The 20940-nt window shown below is 62.5% G+C and overlaps 1 protein-coding gene across 1 annotated transcript; it reads right to left on the reverse strand.

Moving 5' to 3' along the window:
- Nucleotides 1-1003: 1003 nt before the first annotated feature.
- LOC112315396 (zinc finger protein 345) lies at nt 1004-20297 on the reverse strand. The gene is made up of 4 exons (XM_053929540.2): nt 19932-20297; nt 18815-18976; nt 15588-16503; nt 1004-5557 (listed from the first exon to the last, which is right to left on the reverse strand). Exons 2-4 carry the CDS (start codon nt 18936-18938, stop codon nt 4879-4881), a joined length of 1719 nt encoding a protein of 572 aa, XP_053785515.1. The 5' UTR covers nt 18939-18976; nt 19932-20297; the 3' UTR covers nt 1004-4878.
- Between the last annotated feature and the right edge of the window lie 643 nt (nt 20298-20940).

A 20940-nucleotide genomic window follows, 5' to 3' on the forward strand; every position in this document is an offset into this window, starting at 1 on the left:
ACGTGAGTGAAATGGCCGTGGCCACCTGCCAGAGCTCCCAGCTGCGCTCTGGGTGTCCACAGCGTCAGCCTGGATGCAGGTGCGTTCATCTTTTTAAATTGAGAATGCGCCCCTGAACTCGAACAAGACCAGGACGCCCGGCTCCTGGTGTGCTGCGTAACGAGGACGAGGTGCAGGCTCCCCACCTCAGGCGTCCTCTGCTGTCCACAGGAAAGCCCGTGAACTTGAGCTTAGCGGCTGAGGTTGCCATGTTTTACAGGAAAATGTTGGATCACGAACATACAAGTTTTCCAAAATAACTTCAGCGACTGGCGGAAGGTGTGCACTGTGGGCGGCCGGGCGGCGGCCCTGGACCCGCCATCCTGGGGACGGTGCTGTGGGCTGCTCTCCTGTGGCCTTTCCAAGTGCACGGTGGCCATGTTTTGGTCAGGACACCTCGTGCCCTAGAATGTCCCTCTGGCCCAGAGTTGGAGACGCAGGCAGTGGGGTGGAGCCAAGCAAGCCGGGACCTCACTCAGGACATCGCTCGGACAGGCGCGTGGCACTCAGTGAGGGGGGACAGGAGGCCAGGAAGCGGGAACTTTCGGGGGGAACCTCTTTGAAGACAAGTAGTTTATTTTCTTTTCTCATTTGAGAAACTTGTGCCTGCACTAATGTGAGTCACTGCCGTGGAGTTTCCTGTTGGTGCAGCACCAGGCGCCCACCTCCCTGGGCGGTCTCTCCAGGGCTGGGCTGCTGCGAGCACTCACCCCTTCGCAGGGGCCTGGGGTGCGGTGGCTGGGTGGTGGTTATGCGGGGGTGCACTAGGCCCTGTGTTCCCACGCTTGGGCGGGCCAAGAGCATGAGGCGACCTCACTGGGGCTTGAACTCGCGTTTCCCTAAGAGTGAAGATATGGAGTGTCTGTGTTCTTCTGTTTTATGTTTGCTTTTAATTTTTGTCCATTTAAAAAACTGAGTTGCTGCCACATTTCCTAGTGACTTTGAGGAGTTTTCAAAATGTGTGGTGGGTGCAGGTCCTCTGTCAGATGTGATGCCGTCACCCCGAGTTTGTGCTTTCGCGCGCTCAGTGGGGTCCTCTGGCGAACAGGGGGATGGAACTTGCCGGTGGTTGGGTTGACGGGTTTTCCTTTTACGCCCCACACGCTGTGTGTCATCTGAGTCCTTTGCTGGAACGTGGCTTCCAAACACTGCCAGCCTGGGGCTGCGCGCTCACCCCTAACCCTGACTGTCGAAGGCCGACCCCTCCCACACCGACGAAGTCCAGCGTGCCGTGTTTTTACTGAATTCTGCTTTTGGTGTCCTGCCAATGAAAACCTGGCCCGACCTGAGGCCGCAGAGGTTCTTCTGGGTTCTTGTGCTGCAGGCCTGTGGCCTCAGCTTTCACACTGGGTCCGTTCGGGTCTGACGCATGAGTTGGTGCCGATGGCCCGCATGTGGCTCCGTCTCTGTGCTCCCCGCCTCGAGGACTTTGGCTTTGACGGGGCTGACGTCGTTCGGCAGTGCTGGCTCTGCGGTCACGCTTCCTTCCTCACGGCAGGCTGGTCTGTTACACTGCCAGCGGTGCAGCGGCGTTTTGCCCCTTGTGAGCAAGGGACCCTGTCCTCAGTCCTGTCCCCGAGTCAGTCCCCATTTCAGCCCAGGTGGGCTCTTCCTTGGAGGCACGTGGCCCAGCTCAGAAAGCCACCAGGAGGCACCTCAGCGCACTGCCTGGGCCGCCTGCTGAAACGCCACTTTGGGCAGGACAGCTGCTGGTCGGGGCCGGGGTCCTCGGTGCTCTCTGCCCAGAGTCCGTCCCTGTGGGTCGGGGTCCAAGCCCGGGGAAGGGTCCCCATCATACACATTACTGGTCAGATGCCACGAACATGTGTGTCTGTGGTTCCCATGCAAGAAATGACAGCAGAAGAGAGGAAAGTGGTCACACACCTGGACAAGTGCGACTTCACGGAGACCCACACTTCGTGGACAGAGCCGCAGCCCGAAAAGCTCTGCCCAAGGCAGGGAGACAGGTTAGCCTGCCGTGGGCGCGAGGGGCCTGTCCGCGCCCTGTGTGCTCCACGCTCCTGGGGCCTCTGGGTGGGAGTCGCTGTGGGGACCAGGCCTCATGCATAGACTGAGAGGCGCACCCCGTTGTCTCACAAAGCCCGGCATGTGGGATTCTGCAAGACAAGCGTCCCCGGGAACTCGGCCGGGATCAAGGGGCCTCACACCCATCCCCACAGTGGGCAAGGGTTCGAAGCAGCCATGGGTGTGCCGGTGGGGCCAGGCCCCATCTTAGCCTTCGGGCACTGAGGCCTCTCCTCTCGCCACCACTGATGTCTGTGCGACGTTCTTGTCGTCCAGAGGCTGAAGGAGGCGGCAGAAAAGCTTCAGCGGGAGTTTGGCCACTGTCCTCAGAATGGGCACCGGGAGAAAACAGGCAACTTCAAGACTGCGCCCCCTGGCTTGTTCCAGGGCCATGGCGACCCTGTCCTGCACTGTCTGTCTCCTTTGAGTTGGTAAAAAGCAACTTTCGCTGTGGTTTGATCTCTCGCCTGCACATTAGAAATGGTCCTCAAATGCCTGCTGACGCCAGCTTTCCGTCCACACAGGAGTGAAGGTGACGACAGGCTACGTGTGTCGCTGAGGCTCGCGACTGGGGAGCGGCTGCCGGTCTGCTCTCTGGGGTGGTGCATGTGCTCCAGGGAGGGCCCTGGCCCCGCTGTCCCCTGGGCCAGGCCTCCCCAACGCTGGCACAGTGCCCTGGCCTCTCACGTCCGCAGGCGCCTTTCCTCCACGCGGGGACCTGCGTGTGTCCGGGTTAGATCCCTCCCACCAGTTCTAGTGTCTCAACTGTGACTGAGTTTTAGAGAGGGGACGTGAGGGAGGACAGGGAACGTCCATCGTCGCCTGTCACACCTCCAACTGGGACCTGGCCCGCAGCCCAGGTGTGTGCCCTGACTGGGAATCGAACCAGTGACTCCTTGGTTTGCAGCCCATGCTCAATCCACTGAGCCACACCAGCCAGGGCTGTTCATTTTGAACTACCGCATTTTTCTTTCTGCTGGATTGGAAATGTGTTTCCCATTTCCTGACCTCTCTGGGACTCTGGGTTTCTGTGGTGGGTTCTTCTACAACACTAATGCCTTCTCCAGAACTGTGTTTTCCAATTTTAGACGGCCCCCTCTGAAGCCCCTGCCTGTCTGTGCCTGGTGGCCGCTGCCACGCTGTCACCATGGCTGTCTTCCTCACACACTCCAGACGTAACCGCCCCGGCCGCCCCCGGCAGTTTCAGTGCCTGGCAGCGACCTGTGAGCAGGGACAGGACAAGGGTCTAAGTGTGTGTGTCTCAGGGGCCTTTCCTCCACAGAGCCGTTGCTTTGGCTTCTCCTGGCACTTGGGAGGTGGCACAGGGACCGGGCAGGTCCCTGAGGGGAGCTCTGCACCCACGCCCACCCCTACCTGCCGCACAGTCCCACAGCCTCAGCACACACGTTAACTAGGTGCCTGCACGAGCCCCAGAACCGTGCTATTTGGGGAGTCCCAGCGGGTACGGGACCCAGCAGCGCACGGTGGGCAGTTCAGCTGGAGCAGACCAAGGCCACAGGGGGGCGCCGGCCACATGACTGCCCGGAGCTGTCCGGTCAGGCTCAGGCCCGTGAGTGACAAGACTCACTGCCGTCACCACGGCCAAGTTTTATGACGTGCACCTGGACATCGTCCCCGACACACACCTCTTCCCCGTGTGCAGATGCGTGTGCCCGTCACCATGGTCCTGTGATGTGAAGTCCGGTCACGGGCTGCTGTTACCGTAACCACAAACTGCGAAGTCCCGGGAGTAGGCGTGTTTCCTACACGCACAGCCCCAGTGCACTGTGCTTCGCACATGCCGCGCCCGCCTGCCGACGCAGTCGCTGGAGAGCCCGCTCGGGAAGCCCGCCCGGGAGCTCCCCAGGCCACTCCCTCCCCTGTGCTCCTCGCTGCCCGCGTCACGGAAATTGCTTTGTCCTTCGCGCTCACACCCGTGAAGCCCTTGTGTGCAGACTCTGGTGCGTCTGTCTCCTCGGGACAGCAGCACGGAGCCGGACAGGGAAGTGCTCGGGACACGTTCGCTGCAAGTACGAAGACCTTACCCGCCCTTCCTTGCGCTGCGGCAGCGAGGGCTCCTCTGCCCCCGCTCACTTCACATCCCGACCCCTGTGCGGGGCGCGTTCCGTGCCACGCCTGTGCCTGAGTCGTCCCGGGCACGAGGACCTCGCGCCCTAATGGAGAACACAGACACGGCACAGCAGCACCGACAGAAAGACGGGCGTGGAACTGCAGCGGCCCTGCTGCCACGTGGGTGTGTCTCAAAGGCACAGACCCGAGTGCCAGTCACGTCCTGTTAACACAAGGCCCAGGACAATCAGAGCCGCGGTGACAGGCGGGCTCACTGCTCACCTCCGAGGAAGGGGGCTGACCTGGGAGGGCCACGAGGACATCCTCAGGTGACAGAAGTCTACCCCAACAGCACATGGTTACAAAGGCTGAAATGGATTATGTTCCTCAGCTCTCAAAACCAAACACTTAGGAGCTGCACACGCAGAGCACGCCCCAGGAAGGAGCAGCGTGAGCTGTGGAAGTGACACGAGCTGACCTCAGCGGACAGGGGTTACCTCCCCGGGAGTGTCTGCGACATGCACTCGGAAAGTCGCCTTCCGGAGACTCCACTTCCCCTCTGGCTGCTCCAGGGCGAGGAGGCTGCAGACTCACCCAAGGCAGCAACGCACACCTCTGAGACAGCCTCCCGGCCGGCCGTGCAAAGAGTGCGGCCTGCAGAGCTCGGTGTGGGCACCAGCTCAGTGGGGCTGCACCCCCCACCTGCGTGCAGGTTTCCCAGCCCCGCGTTCCCACGTCCCAGCTTCACTCTCTGCTGTGGACCCGCTGATGCTGGATGAGGTGGAAGCTCAGGCGGAATGCGTGGCCACACTCAGCGCAGCGGAACGGCTTCTCGCCTGTGTGGACCCTCTGGTGCCGGAAGAAGCCCGACAGGGCCCGGAAGGCGCGCCCACACTCGCCGCACTCGTAGGGCTTCTCGCCAGTGTGGATGCGCCGGTGCTCACTGAGGAAGGAGCTGCGGCTGAAGGCACGCCCGCACTCCCGGCAGGCGAAGGGCTTCTCACCGGTGTGCACGCGCTGGTGCTGGATGAGGTTGGAGCTCTGGCTGAAGGCCTTGCCGCACTCTTTACACTCGTAGGGACTCTCCCCGTGGTGGACCCTCTGGTGGCGAACCACGTTCGAACCGTGGACGAAGGTCTTCCCACACTCCCGACACTCAAACAGCCTCTCTCCGGTGTGGATTCTCCGGTGCTTGATGGCGTCGGACCTCTGGCTGAAGGTCTTGCTGCACTCGGGACACCTGTAGGGCTTCTCCCCAGTGTGCACGCGCTGGTGCCTGATGAGGTTGGAGCTCTGGCTGAAGGCCTTGCCGCACTCCTTGCAGAGGTAGGGCCTCTCCCCACTGTGGGTCCGCTGGTGCCGGACGACGAGCGAGCTGCGGACGAAGGCCTTGCCGCAGGCGCCGCACGTGTAGGGCTTCTCCCTGGAGGGGGCGCTGCGGTGCCTGACGGCGTCCGAGGGGCACTGGAGGCTCCCGGCGCAGGTGTCGCAGGGGTAAGGCCGTCCTTCCGGGGGGCCACTGCCGCCTGCCGCAGGGCCGGCACTCAGCGAGACGCCTGACGCGCCCTCATGGCTGCTCCGCCCTCCCGTTTCCTCACAAGCGACCGGTCCCCGTGGGGCCTCTCGGGGCCTCTCCCTGGCTTCCTCGTTCCCACAAAGGTCCAGAAAAGCCAGAGCCTGGGGAGGCCCCTGCTTTTCATGGCGGTCCCCCTCTTCTACAGCCCCCGGCTGCCGCATCGACGCCGTACTCTGAGCCCCGTGCGCAGTGGCCTGGCGGCCCCGTGACACCTGTGTGAGGAGAGCTGGAGAAGAGGCCAGGTGTGGCTTCAGACACAAGGAACTCCGAGCCGAGGGCAGCCCTATGTGAACTCAGGTGGCACTGGTAACCTACGGCCTCGTTGGGAAGACGGCATGAGGTCAGGTCAATGTGCACCAGGTGCCTGTACGGGGTCCCTGCTCGGCTGTCCTTTCTAACCTCTGTGGGGACAAGGATGGACAAGGGGCTGGAGGACAGCACGTCAGTGGCTCCAGGGAAGGCCTGAGCCTCTGCCTCCGCCAGCCCAGCCCCAGCAGTGGAGGGGACAGGCCCTGGCTCTGCCGTGCCTATCCCACCACTCGGCCTGGGGCCAGGGCAGGACACACCAAAGCTGATAGCACACGTCCTGGGCCCCACTTACCACTCTGACCCGGGGCTCGGGGAGCCGACACTCTCTGACAAGCCCCCACCCGCCAACCCCGGAGGGTTCGTGCAGGGACGGCTCTGACCCAGATACCAGCAGCAGAGTGGGCACAGCCGGGGAGGCCAGGGGGGCTGCCACGGTGAGGCAGCAGGTTAACGAGGTCCTCTTGGCTCTCAGCACAGAGCAGGCGCCCACGCAGATGAGAGCGTCTGGGATGCGGCATCCCAACGTGGGGACACGGGGAGGCTGGGCAGTCCCTGTAGCGTTGTCAGGATCTCCTGTGACAGGTGGCTCAGGACAAGGGCGGAGCCGCCAGGGTGAGCACAGAAACTAGGTCCAGAGAAAACCTTTCCACCCACAGCAGGCACTTCACCTGCTGCAGCCCCTCAGGACGAGCACACCTGCGGGCCGGCCAGGACGTGAGCCGCGGGCAGTGCCGGCCTCTGAAAAGGGGGCTGTACCGTGGAGTGACAGGGTCAGCGATCGAATACGACCGTGAACACACCTTGGGGAGGGTGCGTCTCTGTGAGGGAGGGGGCAGTGCCCTCAGCACTGGTCACGTAACGGTGCAGTGACAGCAGCCACAGAAAACCCAACCTGAGCCCTCGGCTCGGACGGCCCTGGCGTGGCCTGCACCCTGAGGCCTCCCTTGTCAGTGGCTCCGGGCTGGGAAACAGCCCAGGGCAAGTCTTGTTCTCAGAAGCCTCCAGCTGGGGGGCCTGAAAAAGGGGCGCAGGGTGTGGCGGGGGGCCGGGACACAAGGAGCCCCCACTCCTGACCCGTGACCCCTCCGGCTGCGTGCCCTCACCTGCACGTGTGTCCATCAGGGCGGCCCTCTCGTGGCGTCCTGCAGACGCAGCAGGAGCGGGGACGCCTGTTTGGGCAAAAGAAAGAAAGGGAAGAAAGTGACAGGAGGAGTGGGGGAGGCCAGAGCCCCCGGCTCCTGGAGAAGCCACCTCACCCGTGCACCCATCTGTCACGTGCGTGCCTGGGGACAGTGTGGTGGCTCCCCACCCGCCCGTACCCCTTGTCCCGTGAGGGCCTGGCCCAGCACCTTCAACCAGCCCTCAAGGGTCCAGAGAAATAGCCACAAGTTTTTAGATCTTTTGGTAACTACGAAATTTTTAATGCAAAAGAAATCATGAAAGAGGTGTAGCTTTGGATTGAGGAATGATTTGGTAAGTGCGACGCGAAAATCTGATGGATTTCACCACACAAGAAGGTTTAGTGTTAAACATAAAAAACTGGCCCTGGCTGGTGCGGCTCAGTGGACTGAGCACCGGCCTGTGAACCAAAGGGTCACCGGTTCGATTCCCAGTCAGAGCACATGCCTGGGTTTCAGGCCAGGTCCCCAGTAGGTGGCACACGAGAGGCAACCACCATTGATACTTCTCTCCCCCTTGCTCCCTCCCTTCCCTTCTCTAAAAATAAATAAAAATATTAAAAAAGCCAAAAATAAATCTAGGGGAAGACTTCCATCAAGGTGGAGGTGTTGATAAACACGCTTCGCCTCCTCACTCGAACAACCACGGAAAAAATCACAACTAGATCTCAAAACAAGTGACACCCAAACCTGTCAGAAAGTGGAGCCGTATGGAAGTCTGACAACCAAGGTATGAAGAAGCCACGTCCATCCGGACGGGTAAGGGGCAGAGACGTGGAGATGGGCGGGGAGGTGGCAGGATGGGTGGCCCCAGTGTCACGTGGGGTGGATAAAAACCGGGAGGGACACCTTGGGAACGAGGGGTCCCAGCCCCAGGCCAGACCGCACAGCCTAGGGCTCTACAGCGGGGAGGGTTAAGTCCCCAGGACTTCTGGCTGTAGAAACCAGTGGGGGTTGGGGTGGCCGGAGAAACTGCCGGATTTTCAGAAGACTCTGCTTAAAGGGCTTGCACAGACTCAGAGCGTATGCAAACCCATCCCCTCTGGGGTTCCGCACCAGGGCAGCAGCGGGAAGGGCGCTGGTTGCATAGAAGCGACTGGAAGTGGGACAAAGGCTGGGCAGGTCTCCAGAAGCCAGGCAGCGGCACTGTCCCCTCTCCGAGCCCTCCCCCCACACGGGGCTCAGAAGAAAGAGGTGAAGCGGGTTGCCCCACCCTGGCCATTACCTAGGGCTCCGCCCTAAACGCTTTCCAGGCGCCTTTTCCACAGCCATGGGGCTCAGGGGGCTCAGGGGGCCCAGGCGGCCCCACCTAGTGCCCAGAAGCAAACACAGGGAGGCTGCCACAACGAGGAGACAAGCAACACAGCCCAAAGCACACAGAGCAAAACCCCAGAAAAAGAACTAGATGGAGTGGAGGTGAGCAACCTGGCAGGTGCAGAGTTCACGACACTGGTCGTCAGGACGCTCATGGAGCCCGTGACAGCATGAAGGAAGACAGGAGGGTCGCACGGAGCACGATAAACAGCTGCCGGGAAACATCAGCGGGGGAGGGAGCCGGGACCCCAGTCAACAATTTGGAACATAAGGAAGAGATCAGCATTCAACCAGAACAGCAAGGAGGAAACAAACAAAAAAACCCCTGAGTACAAGGACCCTCTGGGACATTTCCAAACGTCATGAAAGGCACGGACCTCCATCCAAGATGACTCTATCCAGCAAAGCTCTCATTTAGAATGGAAGGGCAGATCAAGTGCTTCCCAGATAAGGTCAGGTTAAAGGAGTTCATCATCACCAAGCCCTTATTGTATGAAATGTTAAAGGGATTTATCTGAGAAAAAGAAGATAAAAAATATGAACAGTAAAAAGGACAGCAAACTCATAGTTATTAACAACCACACCTAAAACCAAAACAAAAGCAAACTAAGCAAACAACTAGAACAGGAACAGAACCACAGAAATGGAAAACACATGGAATGTTGTCAACAGGGGAGTAGGAGGGGGAGAGAGGGGGGAAGGGACAGAGAATAAGTAGCATAAATGGTGGGTGGAAAATAGACGGGGGAGGGTAGGAATAGTACAGGAAATGTAGAAGCCAAAGAACTTGTATGTGTGACCCATGGACATGAACTATAGGGGGGGAAATGGGAGGGAGGGGTGTGCAGGGCGGAGGGGAGTGAGGGGGGGATGGGACAACTGCAACAGCCTAATCACTAAAACACAAGCTCACACGGGTAAGAAAAGTTGGTAAAAGTCATGAACGTGCAACCCACCAAAAAAAAACCAAGCGGCCAACATATCTTCAGATCTAAGCTCCACATTTGTCCCACCTTATTAGCAATTAAAAAATGCAATTTAAAACTCCATGTTTTACTTTGAAAGTAGCACATTCACCCGGTCCACCGCTGCGCGCCTGGCGGTCACGGGACAACTTACAAATGCCGTGGGGTCGCACTGACTCACCCCTCCAGGACCTCCTGACTCCGAAATCGAGAACTTTGTAGGCGAAACCATGTGAATTAGGTCATTTCTTGTAAAGAACCGGGCGGGTTAACCCACGCCAGCAACTGGGAACGCAGCGACCCCTGGCGGCCGTCACGCTGGTCTGGGGAAGCTGCTGCAGGACCGCAGCCGCAGGGCCAGCTCCCCGCTTCCACTCTCCTCAGCGGGCCCGCGGCTCTTCCACAGCGAAAATCCAGGACAGACGCGCGACCCTCATCCCCGGCCTCACGGTCGCGCTCGCCACGGCCCCAACGTCAGCCGCCCCACACCTAGCCCGCCACCACATACCTGCAGTCACCGCCAGCAGCCCCAAGCGCCGATGGCCCTTCACTCCCGGCGCAGGCACTTCCGGCAACTCTAGGCTGTAGGAGAAGTGTGAGTTCAACTGCTCTGGAGGCCGCGACGCAGTCACTTCCTGGACACTCTAGGCATCTGGAGGACTGTGCTCTCAGCTGCCCTGGAGGCTGCGATGCAGGCAATTCCTGGACGCTCTAGGCCTCTGCTCTTAGCTGCCCTGGAGGCCGCAACGCAGGCACTTCCTAGACGCTCTAGGCATCTGGAGGACTGTGCTCTCAGCTGCCCTGGAGGCCGCGATGCAGGCACTTCCTGGACGCTCTAGGCTGCCAGAGGACCGTGCTCTCAGCTGCCCTAGAGGTCCGCAGACCCTAACAGTTGCAGCAACTTTTTACGCTGCTTCCAGGGATGTTCTAAGCCAGGGCTGTCAGCCTCATGATTGCCTTCAAAGGGCCAAATGTAATTTTAGGACTGTATAAATGTAACTACTCCTTAACTAAGGGCAAGGATCTTGGCGCTGCCGCCGGGTAGAAACAAGGTGCTGAGACAGATTCTGCCTGTGGGCCTTGTGATTGCCCCTGTGCTATAAGCTAACGGAGACTTGTGGGCTTAGCTGCCCTGGAGGCCTTGGCATGGGCACTTGGCGGTAACAACCTAGACCACCTGATGAGTGCGCTCAGCTGTGTTCCTCGGCCCTGGGAAGCCACTGGGTGGTGGGCGGGTGGCCCCCCAGGGCTGGCTTCATTTTGAGATTCTTAAAGGCGGGTTCCCTAGCTCCAGTTCCAGGCCCCTCCCAGGCTGTTGTCCTAACCGTCTTCAGAGCAGCGCTGCCTGCTTTCCCGCTCCCACAGACATTTCGGAATCCCTGATTCTCCCAGGCTCCACTCCCACGCACCTGCCTGGTGCAGGTCTACCATCTCCCATCTGGGCTCCACCGCATCCAGGCCAAGTGCAAGGATAAGGTCAGGGAAGTGGGTCTAGGTTTGGTGACCCAGCTGACTGCGGAGTGAGCGAATGACGAAGCCGGTGCCAGTGGAGAAAGGGCAGTGCCAGGGAGAAGGAGGCCGCAGACTCAGGAAGCCGCTCCGTGGAGAGGAGCAGGAGAAAATGAGGGTGGGGAGGGAGCCACGTGGCTGCACTTCCATGCGGCCCAGCCCTCGGCCCGCACACGTGTGAATCCCCTGGCCTGACCTCAGTACCCCAGAGACAGGTGCTGCTGTGCAGATGAGGAAGAGGGAGGAGCTGGTGCTCTGTTCAGGAAAGTGACAGCCCGCCCTCCAACAGGCTGCGCTGCGAGGGCAGAAAACTCGAGCCCGCGGAGCTCCGTGTTCACTGACAGTCAGTGCTGGGGCTGCGGGCTCCTGTTGCTGCCTAGAGCATCTCAGGCACCAGCAGCTCAAGGCCCGGAGTGTGCAGTTCTGCCACCACCCAGGGACGAGGTGAGGGAGCCAGACTGCAGTGGGCTGGCCCTTTGCTGGTGGTCAACAGCAGAGCCAGCAGGGAAGGGACCAGGCGGTCTGAGTCCTGACCCAGTGCCAGAGCAGTTACTTCTTTTGGCCCGGAAATAGCCTCAGGCCGCGGAAGTGGAGAACTGAATGCAGACCTCAGACCGCCTGCAGCTTGAGGCGCAAAGGGTGGCTGTGGGCGGGACAGCGCACCCTGCTGGAGGCCGCCTTTGCTCGGTGCAGAAGGAGGGGCAGCCCCGCAGCTTTTCGGAACCCTGCACCTGCCCTCCAACCCTGCAGCTCCCACCCTGGCTGGCGGCCCGCCCAGCCCCGCCTCACTACTCACTGCTCCAGTCAACACTGTGTCTGCACCCTCCACCTGCTGTCTTACTTATTTGCAACAAATTATGCAAAACACATACATTTTTTTAAATCTAAAAAGTAGAAATGCCCCCCGCCACCACATCCCAGTGGGATACCTCAGGTCTGAGGGCTGCTTGGCCCACAAGGCACTCAACAGGCCGGTGTGGCCATGCACTCGGAGCCTTCATGACCACCACCCGCTGGAGAGTCCTGCTGCCCTCTCCTGACTACGCCCTCCACGCAAGGGCCTGGCCTGGCTCTCCTCCCACCACATAACCCAGGACGGTCCCCTTCTGAGCTCAACCCGTGCTGGCTCCCGGGAGCTCGGCAGCCCCCAACCCGCCTGCGTTTCAGGCTCCAGCCCATTCTAGGTGCTCCGGTGGCCAGTGGCCCTGGCCAGGCCCAGCCCAGCCCAGCCCAGGGCTCGGCCAGGTGGGGCCAGCTCCTGGGCTCTGCACTTAAAGGGTTGTCAGTGTAGGTCCACAAACACAGCTCTTGTACTGTCTGGCCCATCACAAAAAGTTTGGGGCACATCCTGGCTGGTGTGGTTCAGTGGATTGAGGTCTGGCCTGTGAACCAAAAGGTCATGGGTTCAATTCCCAGTCAGGGCACATGTCTGGGTTGCGGGCCAGGTCCCCAGGTCCCCAGTAGGGGGCGCTTGAGAGGCAACCACACATTGATGTTTCTCTCCCTCTCTCCCTCCCTTTCCCACTCTCTAAAAATAAAATAAAATCTTTTTTTTTTTTTTTTTAAGTATCACACTTAAAGTCAACTTTCAAAAAAACAAAACAAAACCAAACCCGGGAACTGGTGCTCTGGATCGTGTCCCCGGCACGGACACAACTCTTCCTGTTACAGGAATGGCCACCGGTCGCGTCTCCTCGCTGCAGAACCACTGAGCTCAGGAACAGGGTGGAGCAGGCGGGCTCTGGTGCTCGTGCGGGTGGGGGTGGGGGCCTGCGGTGGGAGGGTGGGAGGGACAGAGGGACTGCGGCCAAGCAGCTAAGAAAGGACCTGGCTGGCTCCGGGTGGGCCTAGGGGCCGAGCGGCACAGCCTCGGGAAGTCAAAATGGGGGCAAAGCGAACATTCACAGTAAGAAACTACTTAGAATTTTAAGGTCGCCTTTCAAGTACAAGTTAGAATTTACTAGGATTTCATTGTACACTTGTCATTCTTTCTTAACATGTTTTTGAAAAAAAAAAAAAGCAATGTTTGCAGCGTGTATTCCTATGAAAAGAAAGGCATTATCAGGAACGAGAGCCGTGTCAGAAGCGACGATGAGGAGCTGAATTACAGCAACAGAGGGCAAGAGAGGGCGGCCGCGGGTGGGTGAGGCCGGTAGGCGAGCAGGAGACTTCTAGACAGCTCTCCAGAAGAAGGGGGCGGAGCTGACCCCCTCGGTCAGAGGAGGGGCCGAGAAATTCTCAGCGGGAAGAGCCGGAAGCTGTGAGTCCCCCGAGCAGGCAGGGGGCACCACAGAGCAGCAGAGAAGTGGCGCGCTGCGAGAGCGCGGGCGGTTTGCGGAATCTGGGAAACCCGCTGAGCTCCGGCGGACGCAGAGCGGAGCCCAGGCCGGGATCTGTGGGTCAAAAGCGGCGGGACCGCAAAGCTACAATAGCGGTCGCCTGGGGGACCGACTGTGCTGACAGTTGACTTAGCAAGTGGATGGCTTGTCCACGACTGTGACAGCCAATTGGGATGGCGGGGGGTGGGGGGGGGGCACTCCAGATCCGGGTTCAAACCGCGCTGGGGGAGTCCTGATCCCCCCCCCCCACTTAGTTGGTCCGAAGGTTGTGGGTTATTTTTAAGCTGATCCCCCCCATGTCAATAGGGTGCAGGGGCCTGCACGCTGGGGGCGCTTGGAGCTGAGGTGCGCAGGGCGCCTGGTGCTGCTTGGAGGAGCCACTGGAGACCAGGCCCTGGGGCTGGCTTGAGGGGCGGCTGGGAGAACTCAGGGCGGGCCTAGAGCCTGGAGCTGTCCGAGGTGCTGGACGGGGCGCGCGCCTCCGAGAGGGTGTACGAGAGGCAGAGCCTCCAGAGGAGGATCGAGGGGCCTGCAAGGCGTGTAGGGCGCTAAGGCCATAGGAAGCAGCGGCGGGTGTCCAACTTACGGCTCCAGAAGTCCTCGCTGGCCTACAGTGGCGGGGACGCGGGAGGCGGGGTCCGGGTGGTTGGAATGGCCCAAGGGACAGCGAATGCCAGCCTGGATGGGGAGAGAGCCTGACCGTCCACGGCGATCAGTTGGAGGAACTGATTGCTTGGAAAACAACCGGAGGGGCAGGAGAGAGGGCCTGGGCACAACCCTGCCTTCCAACCCTGGTGGCCCTATGTCGAGCGAGCTTAGCCAGGCCATCTCCACCCAGAGGGCAGAGCTGGGAACAACAGGGGGTGAAGGGGCAGATCCAGGCCCAAGCCAGAGCTGTCCTTCGGCTCCAGCTGCCTGTCTAGGTGGTGTCCGCCTGTGCCAGAGCGCCTGCTCTGAGGGGCTGGAGGAGACCAGAAGTTCCCAAGCCAGGTGCACTGCCAACGTCCTTGGAGATTGGGGAAGAGCTTCAACACCCTGGCCCCACCGCAGGCCCACTGAATAACTGCCCCGGGCAGGGCCTGGGAGGCGCCCCAGTGGTATTGGGTGGTCCCTTAGTGGGTGCTCACACCCCATGAGACAAGGTCCTAGAAAATGCAAGGCAAGGGGCCAGTGCTTCACGGGGTTGGCTGAGATCAGCAGGAGACCCCCAAACACCTAGGCAGAGGACGCACGGGTGTTCCGAGAAGGGTTCGAGCTGGAACAAGGAGAGGTGGGACTGTGGCGACTTCGGTGGAATGGACCCACTGTCAGAAGGCCCTGCAGGGAAGACCTCCCTCCCTTGGGCTTCTGGCAGCGAGTCCTCAGCCCCTCCCCCAACCGTGCTGCACTGGGCCCCGCCTGTGGGCCAGGTGAACGGCCCTTTCAGGGTCTCACACTCAAGTCCCCACGGGGCTTCTGCGGCCTGTACGCTCACAGGCTGGGCTGAGACCTCTGTGAGCTCTCAAGCAGCACCATCTGCACACGAGGCTTCAGAAGTTACTCTAGGAAAATACGGACCAAGTCCCCAAAGATCATGTCCCCTTTCTAGACCCCAACCCCGTGAAAATTCTGTCCTGCTGAATCCCCTGTCTGCCTCACTTTGGGGTGAATCCCCTGGCTGTAGCCTTGGGAGGGGCTGGGAACTCCTGATGTGGGGCGGTGCTGCCCTGTCACGGAGGGAGCAGGCAGCACACGGGGCGGCACAGGCTATTTGACACTCGGCCACCCTCGCCCGGCTGAGCTCTCCCCAGGGCCCGGAGTCTGATCGCTAGGAGGTGGGCGAGGCAGACCTGCAGGCCGCCTACAGACTGGGCCTGGGGCTTGCTGCATGGACAAGCTCCGTGCACACTCCCTGATTTGCCAGGGGACTGCACTGCCACGCCCAGGACGAGTGGGGGCCTTAGCCAGCCCCCTCGGGTCTCTGCATCTGCTAACCCCACCCTGAGGTGCCTGGCCATGCCCTGGGTATGGCTCCAAGTACTCATTACGCCTCCGGGTCTCAGTTGGGGAGCTCTGATGCCCTAGGACACCAGAGGGAGCCCTCTTACGGCCCCATGCCACTCCTCCAAGAAACAGGCCCTTAGGGACAAGCAGCAGCCCTTGGCCTCACCCAGGTGGCAGTGGTTCTGGTTACCATCAGTTAAAAAGAATTTATTGGGGACACTGGGTGTGCGATGCCAGCTGGGAAGGGTGGGGAGGCTGGAGCGCTGCCTGTGGCCGCTACTCCCGGTAGTGCACCCGCTGGTGCTGGATGAGCTGGGAGCTCTGACCGAAGGCCTTGCCGCAGGCGCCGCAGGCAAAGGGCTTCTCGCCCGTGTGCGTCCGCAGGTGCCGGAAGAAGTGCGAGCGGCCGCGGAAGGCCTTGCCACACTCAGCGCACTCGTAGGGCTTCTCGCCCGTGTGGATGCGCTGGTGCTCGATGAGGACTGAGCTCCAGACGAAGGCCTTGCCGCACTGGCTGCAGGTGTAGGGCCGCTCGCCCGTGTGCAGCCGCCGGTGCCGCAGCAGGTTGGAGCTCTGGCTGAAGGCCTGGCCGCACTCGCCGCACGCGTAGGGCTTCTCTCCGTTGTGCACGCGCAGGTGCTGCGTGAAGTGCGAGCTGTGGCTGAAGGCGCGGCCGCACTCACCGCACTCATAGGGCTTCTCGCCCGTGTGGATGCGGTGGTGCTGGATGAAGCCCGACCAGCCGCGGAAACGCTTGTCGCACTCGTGACAGGCGTAGGGCTTCTCGCCGGTGTGGATGCGCTGGTGCTTCAGCAGGAGCGAGTTGTACTTGAAGCTCTTGCCGCAGGCCTCGCACTGGTGTGGCTTTGCGCTGCGTGGGCCGCCCTGCAGAACCCCTAGGCCTGAGCCCCGGCCGAAACCGTCCCCCAGCTCCCGGCCGCCCGCGGCCCCCGCGGCCCCCAGCGGCCTGAGCGTCATGCGCCAGGCACCGCTCTTGGGCAGGCAGCACCCGGCCCCCGGCGGCTGGCCTGTGCGCTGCTCAGAGCCGGCCTCCTGCCCGCGGCTGCCTGCACACGTGGGTCTACAGGGCAGACCCCTCAGAAGGGTCCTCAGCACCCCTCCGTTCCGGTCCACCTCGTGTCCAGCATCCTGCAGATGGGGAGACGGCAGAGCCTGCTCCGGCTCCACCTCGGAATCTGAAAAGACAATTGGGAGAGGTAGCTAGCACCCATCCACCCACCGGGCTGCTCTGCCATTCTAGGGGACCAACTGGCAGGGGTGCCGCAGTGCTGGGGACTGGGCTGAGCACGGACCTGCCAGGAGCCAGACTCGGAAGCCAGAGCCCCTGCTCCGGAGGGTGCCGTCCAGACCCCACAGGTGCGAGGACGCCAGGCACCCTCCACAGCTCTTCCCGGCACTGGCCAAGGTCAGGCGGCAACTGCCGTATCTCAGACCCCTGTGGGGCCTCCGGGTGGGGTGGGGAACTGTGCCAGCAGACATCCCTGGGGCTTCTCCTGGGCAGGGGGGTTGGGTTGGGGGTGAGCAAGGGACTGGGGGCCTGGACCAGCGCTGCCTCAGCAAGGCTGTGGGGAGGGGTTGGGAACCAGAGTTTGATGTGGGGGACAAGTGGAGGCCAAGGGCACTGCACAGCAGGAGCAGAGGGGCCCAGGGACTCCCCAGCTGCTGGCCCGGGGGGCAGGGGTGCTGAGTCAGGGACCCCCAGTTGGACAGGCAGGTGGCTGTGGGGGTCTGGGCGGCACCCACAAGTGTCAGTGAGGAGTGGGACTGAATGGGCCAGGGGCCTGGGAGGCAGAGGTGAGCTCTGAGCCAGGGACCAGAGGGGCCCAGAGTTCCGGCAATGGTGGTACCTGGGGCGAGGAGGCTGCACAGAGCCCGGCGTGGGGCGGCCTCTGCTCCCTCACCCAGCTGGCAGGCATCCCTGCCGGCCTGGACCCCCTCCGTGTCTCCCATGCCCTGGTCCGACAGCTCTTCTTCCCATGGGGGCTGGAATCCCACCTCAGGACTGTGGCCGAGGGAGCCTGGGGTCTGGGGCTCATCTCTCCCTCCCCTCAGATCCAGGGCTCTCACCGCAACCTGCACGATGCCACCTGCTCCTAGGTCACGACCCCCAACACACAGCACCCCCTCCAGAGCCTCGTCTCTGCCCACACTCTCTCCTTAGGGTCAGCCTGGGTTGCTTTCCTTGAGGGTGCGGCCCCCCACCTCCGTTCCTGGCATGGCACACCGCCTCCCACTGGGCCAGGTCTGCAGACACTCGGCCAAGGCTCAGGGCCTCGTGGGCTGAGCCATCCATGGCTGGTCTCTGCTGGCGCAGCCCAGGTCGGGGCGGCCCTACTCTGCACGGGCACCAGCCTTCTCCTCCTGCAGGACGGCCGCTCCCCAGTCCTACGTCCTGCTGGCCCGACTCTCAAGAGGAGCCGTGGCTCGCTGCATCCAGTCGGGGGCCAAGGGCACGGTGAGTCAGACTGATGTGGTCTGAACCCTGCAGGCTTCCATGTCCCCATCAAAAACACGGGGACAGGAGGTCCTACCTTGCCAGGATGTTTTGAAGGTGACACGAGAAACTGGAGGTAAAGCGAGGGCCTCGAGGTCCTGACTGCATGTGGCAGGGGACATGGCTGCAGGGGGCCTGGCGCTGAAACCACCATCCAGGGAGGGCAGCTGGCCCGGCAAAGGCCTGTGCAGCACCCGGCGCCCCCGCCCCACACCCCCAGCCTGGCCCAGCACAGGGGTGGGCAGGCGGCCGGAGGGTGCCTGGGGCAGGCACAGCACGATGCCACCTGGAGCTTCCGTTCGGGGCCTGGGTGGGTCTGGCAGTGACCCATGTTCCTTAGCTGTGTGTGCCCTCACAGCACCCTGACCTCTCTGATCTGTTAGTGTCCACCTAGGGGGCGCCCCCTGGGCTTCAAGATGACCTGCCCAGGGCCTGGCATTTGACACTGCTGCCTCCCCACGAATCTTAGTTTATCTGTGTCCTTGGAGGTGAAGGGGTGAGGTCAGGCCTCCCGCGGACGGGGACACGGGCACCACCCTGGGGATCCCTGACGTCTGAGCACAGGCAGGGCCCAGGGGCACCATGTGCCTGGGGCTTGGACATCCCCTGCCCCCACTTCCACACCTCGACAGCCCTAGGCCCTGCCTGTGGGGTGGAGTAAGGTCCCTGGGGCCCCCACCCAAACCAGCCTGCCCAGAGCCAGGATGCCACTTGCAAAGTCTGGGGAGGCGCCGCGATGCGAGGACTTGCTGACATCACAGAGGACCTAGGCACTGAGGCTGCATTTGGTTTTGCCCAGATGCCCCTCCCAAAGGAAACACAGTCCCAGGAGACTGTCCCTGAGGGACCTTTGCTCACGAAGCTCAGCCCCTGGCCTCAGCCAGTGCTGCCTGAGTCCCAACCGGAACCTGAGGGTGGACCAGCCCCAGCACACAGCTGCCTCGGTCCCACCCCCTGGGCTCTTCAGGAAGTGGGGGGGGGGGGGTCAGTACCTTGTTGCGGGCTGTGGGAGCGGAGCTGGGCCTCCAGGTGGTGGGCTCCAGGTGTCCCCGGTGACTTGAGACTGACAGGGGACAGGACACGAGGGGGCTGCTGACAACACCCCAGGGCTGCCATCTTCCCCAAGGCCTGACGAAGGTGTGCTTTCCTGGGACCTGGGGAAACGAGAACCAGGGCAGGATGAGGGGTGAAAGGAACGCACGGGGGCGGGGCAACAGCAGCTGCCCGGCAGCCACCGGGGAGCTGGGCGGGAAGAAGGAGAACCCGGAGGTGCCGTATGGGACCCGGGAGGTCGTTCCATGCGATCCGCACGAGCACACCTGTAACAGCCGCACCGAAAAGCTCTGTCCCCAAAATGGCCTGGAACGTCCACCCAGCCCACAGCCTCGCCCCCAGAAAAGCAGGCTGGTTCTCCCAGAAGGACCTCCTGCCCCACAACTGGGGGCCGCTGGCCCTGGGGGAGGGGGAACCTGTCTCCTGGAGCAGGTACGTTCCGGACTAAATCTTAACGAGGGATCCTGAAAAGAAACCCTCTCCCTCAGACCCTGCAGAGCCTCAGAGGCGACCTCTGTCCTTGCCCAGCCGCTTTTGGGGTCAAAGATACTTTTCCTTAACTTGGTTTGCAAGAAGGGCTGGTGCATGTGAGGGTTTTTCTTCCACGCCGCGATGAAGCAGCATTCCTTGCGTGGGGGCGGAGAAGGGGACGTGGAAGGGACGAGCCCACGGAGCCCGACCTTCCGGGGCCTCTCGTGGACGGGAAGGCTCGCGGCAGCCTGAGCGGCCGCTGGGCAAGGCTGCAGCCAGGACGGCTGCGGGCCCTCGGCCGCTAAGTCACACCGGAGGGTTCCAGGGCGCTCCGCCGGCTTCTCCGGGAGAGGGCGAGCTCAGCCCGCCCCGGCTGTCTGAGCGGAGGCGGCGGGCACGCGGGGCGCAGACGCCGCGGCCACCGGGCCGGGCGAACCCGCGAACCCGCCTCCGCCCCTCTCTTCCCAGGCGGAGCCGGTGCCCGGTGCCCAGTGGCAAAGGGCCCGACCTCCGGGGCTGAGGGCAGGTGCTCACACTCGCTGGCCGCGGCCCTGGGACCAGCGCCTTCTCCGAGCCTCAGTTTACCGTCTGCGAACTGGGCACGACGGTCCCCGTCCCTCTGGCTCCAGGCGCGTGAGGAGGCGAGGCGACCCGCAAGCGGACACGGCCATCGCCAGGGGCCGGGGCGCCCACCTCCGGCGGAGGCCTCCTCTGCGCTCTGGGACGACAACCCGCGCCCCCCCAGGCCGGCGTCGAGGTCATGCGGCGGCGCCCCCGGGGCGGGGTCCGCAGGGACGACGCGTGAGCGCTTACCGCGTCCAGCGTCCCCACCCCTGCCCGCCGCCTCCTTTCCTTCGGAGCCTGCGGTGGCCGGCGCGCCCGCCCCGGCCGGAAGTGAGTCCTTGCCCCGCCCCTTCCCTGCCGAGCGCACTTCCGGCCGCTCTGGGCGCCGGGAGGACTGCGGCCTCGGCGGCCCCGAGGCTGGCGATTGGAGGACACGCTAGGCCAAGTTGTCTCGGACGTGCTGCTCACGGAGTCCCCTTTCCCGCCTGTCCCTTCTCCTCCCCGTGCCCGGCCGCCCCGTGTCGCCCCGCCGGGCTCGTTTCGGCGGCCCGCGGAGACGGCCGCTCACCGCGTTTTCTGCCTGCCTGCGCCCCGCCCCTGTCCCTGCCAGGCCCCGCCGCCTGAACGGGCACCTCGCCAAGCAAATGCTCCGGTCTCGGCCGAAAGCTGCTTCTCCCGGCTTCCAGCTGCTAAATTAAAACCTGGCCCACAGCTCCCCTGACCTCCGGGTCTCCTCGGACCCCCCTCCCCCCCACGGCCCTCGCCCTGTGGGACACCCAGCTGCGTCCCCGTTCCCACCCACCAGGTGCCAGTGGCACCTCCTCTAAGTTGTTGGCAACCAAAAACGCCCCCAGGCGTTGTCTGCGAACCCTTCTGGGTGGCTAACTCGCCCCTGCTGGACAGGCAGACAGCAAGGAGGCCGGAGGGGCCACCCCAGCCTTTCGGAGACCAGGACCTCAGGTGGGCGGCCCCAGGCTCCCAGACACCCCACCTCCCCAGCAGTGAGGACTGCAGGCACCAAGCGACCGAC

This window comes from Desmodus rotundus, chromosome 8 (assembly GCF_022682495.2).
Source record: "Desmodus rotundus isolate HL8 chromosome 8, HLdesRot8A.1, whole genome shotgun sequence".
NCBI classification, from domain to species: Eukaryota; Metazoa; Chordata; class Mammalia; order Chiroptera; family Phyllostomidae; genus Desmodus; species Desmodus rotundus.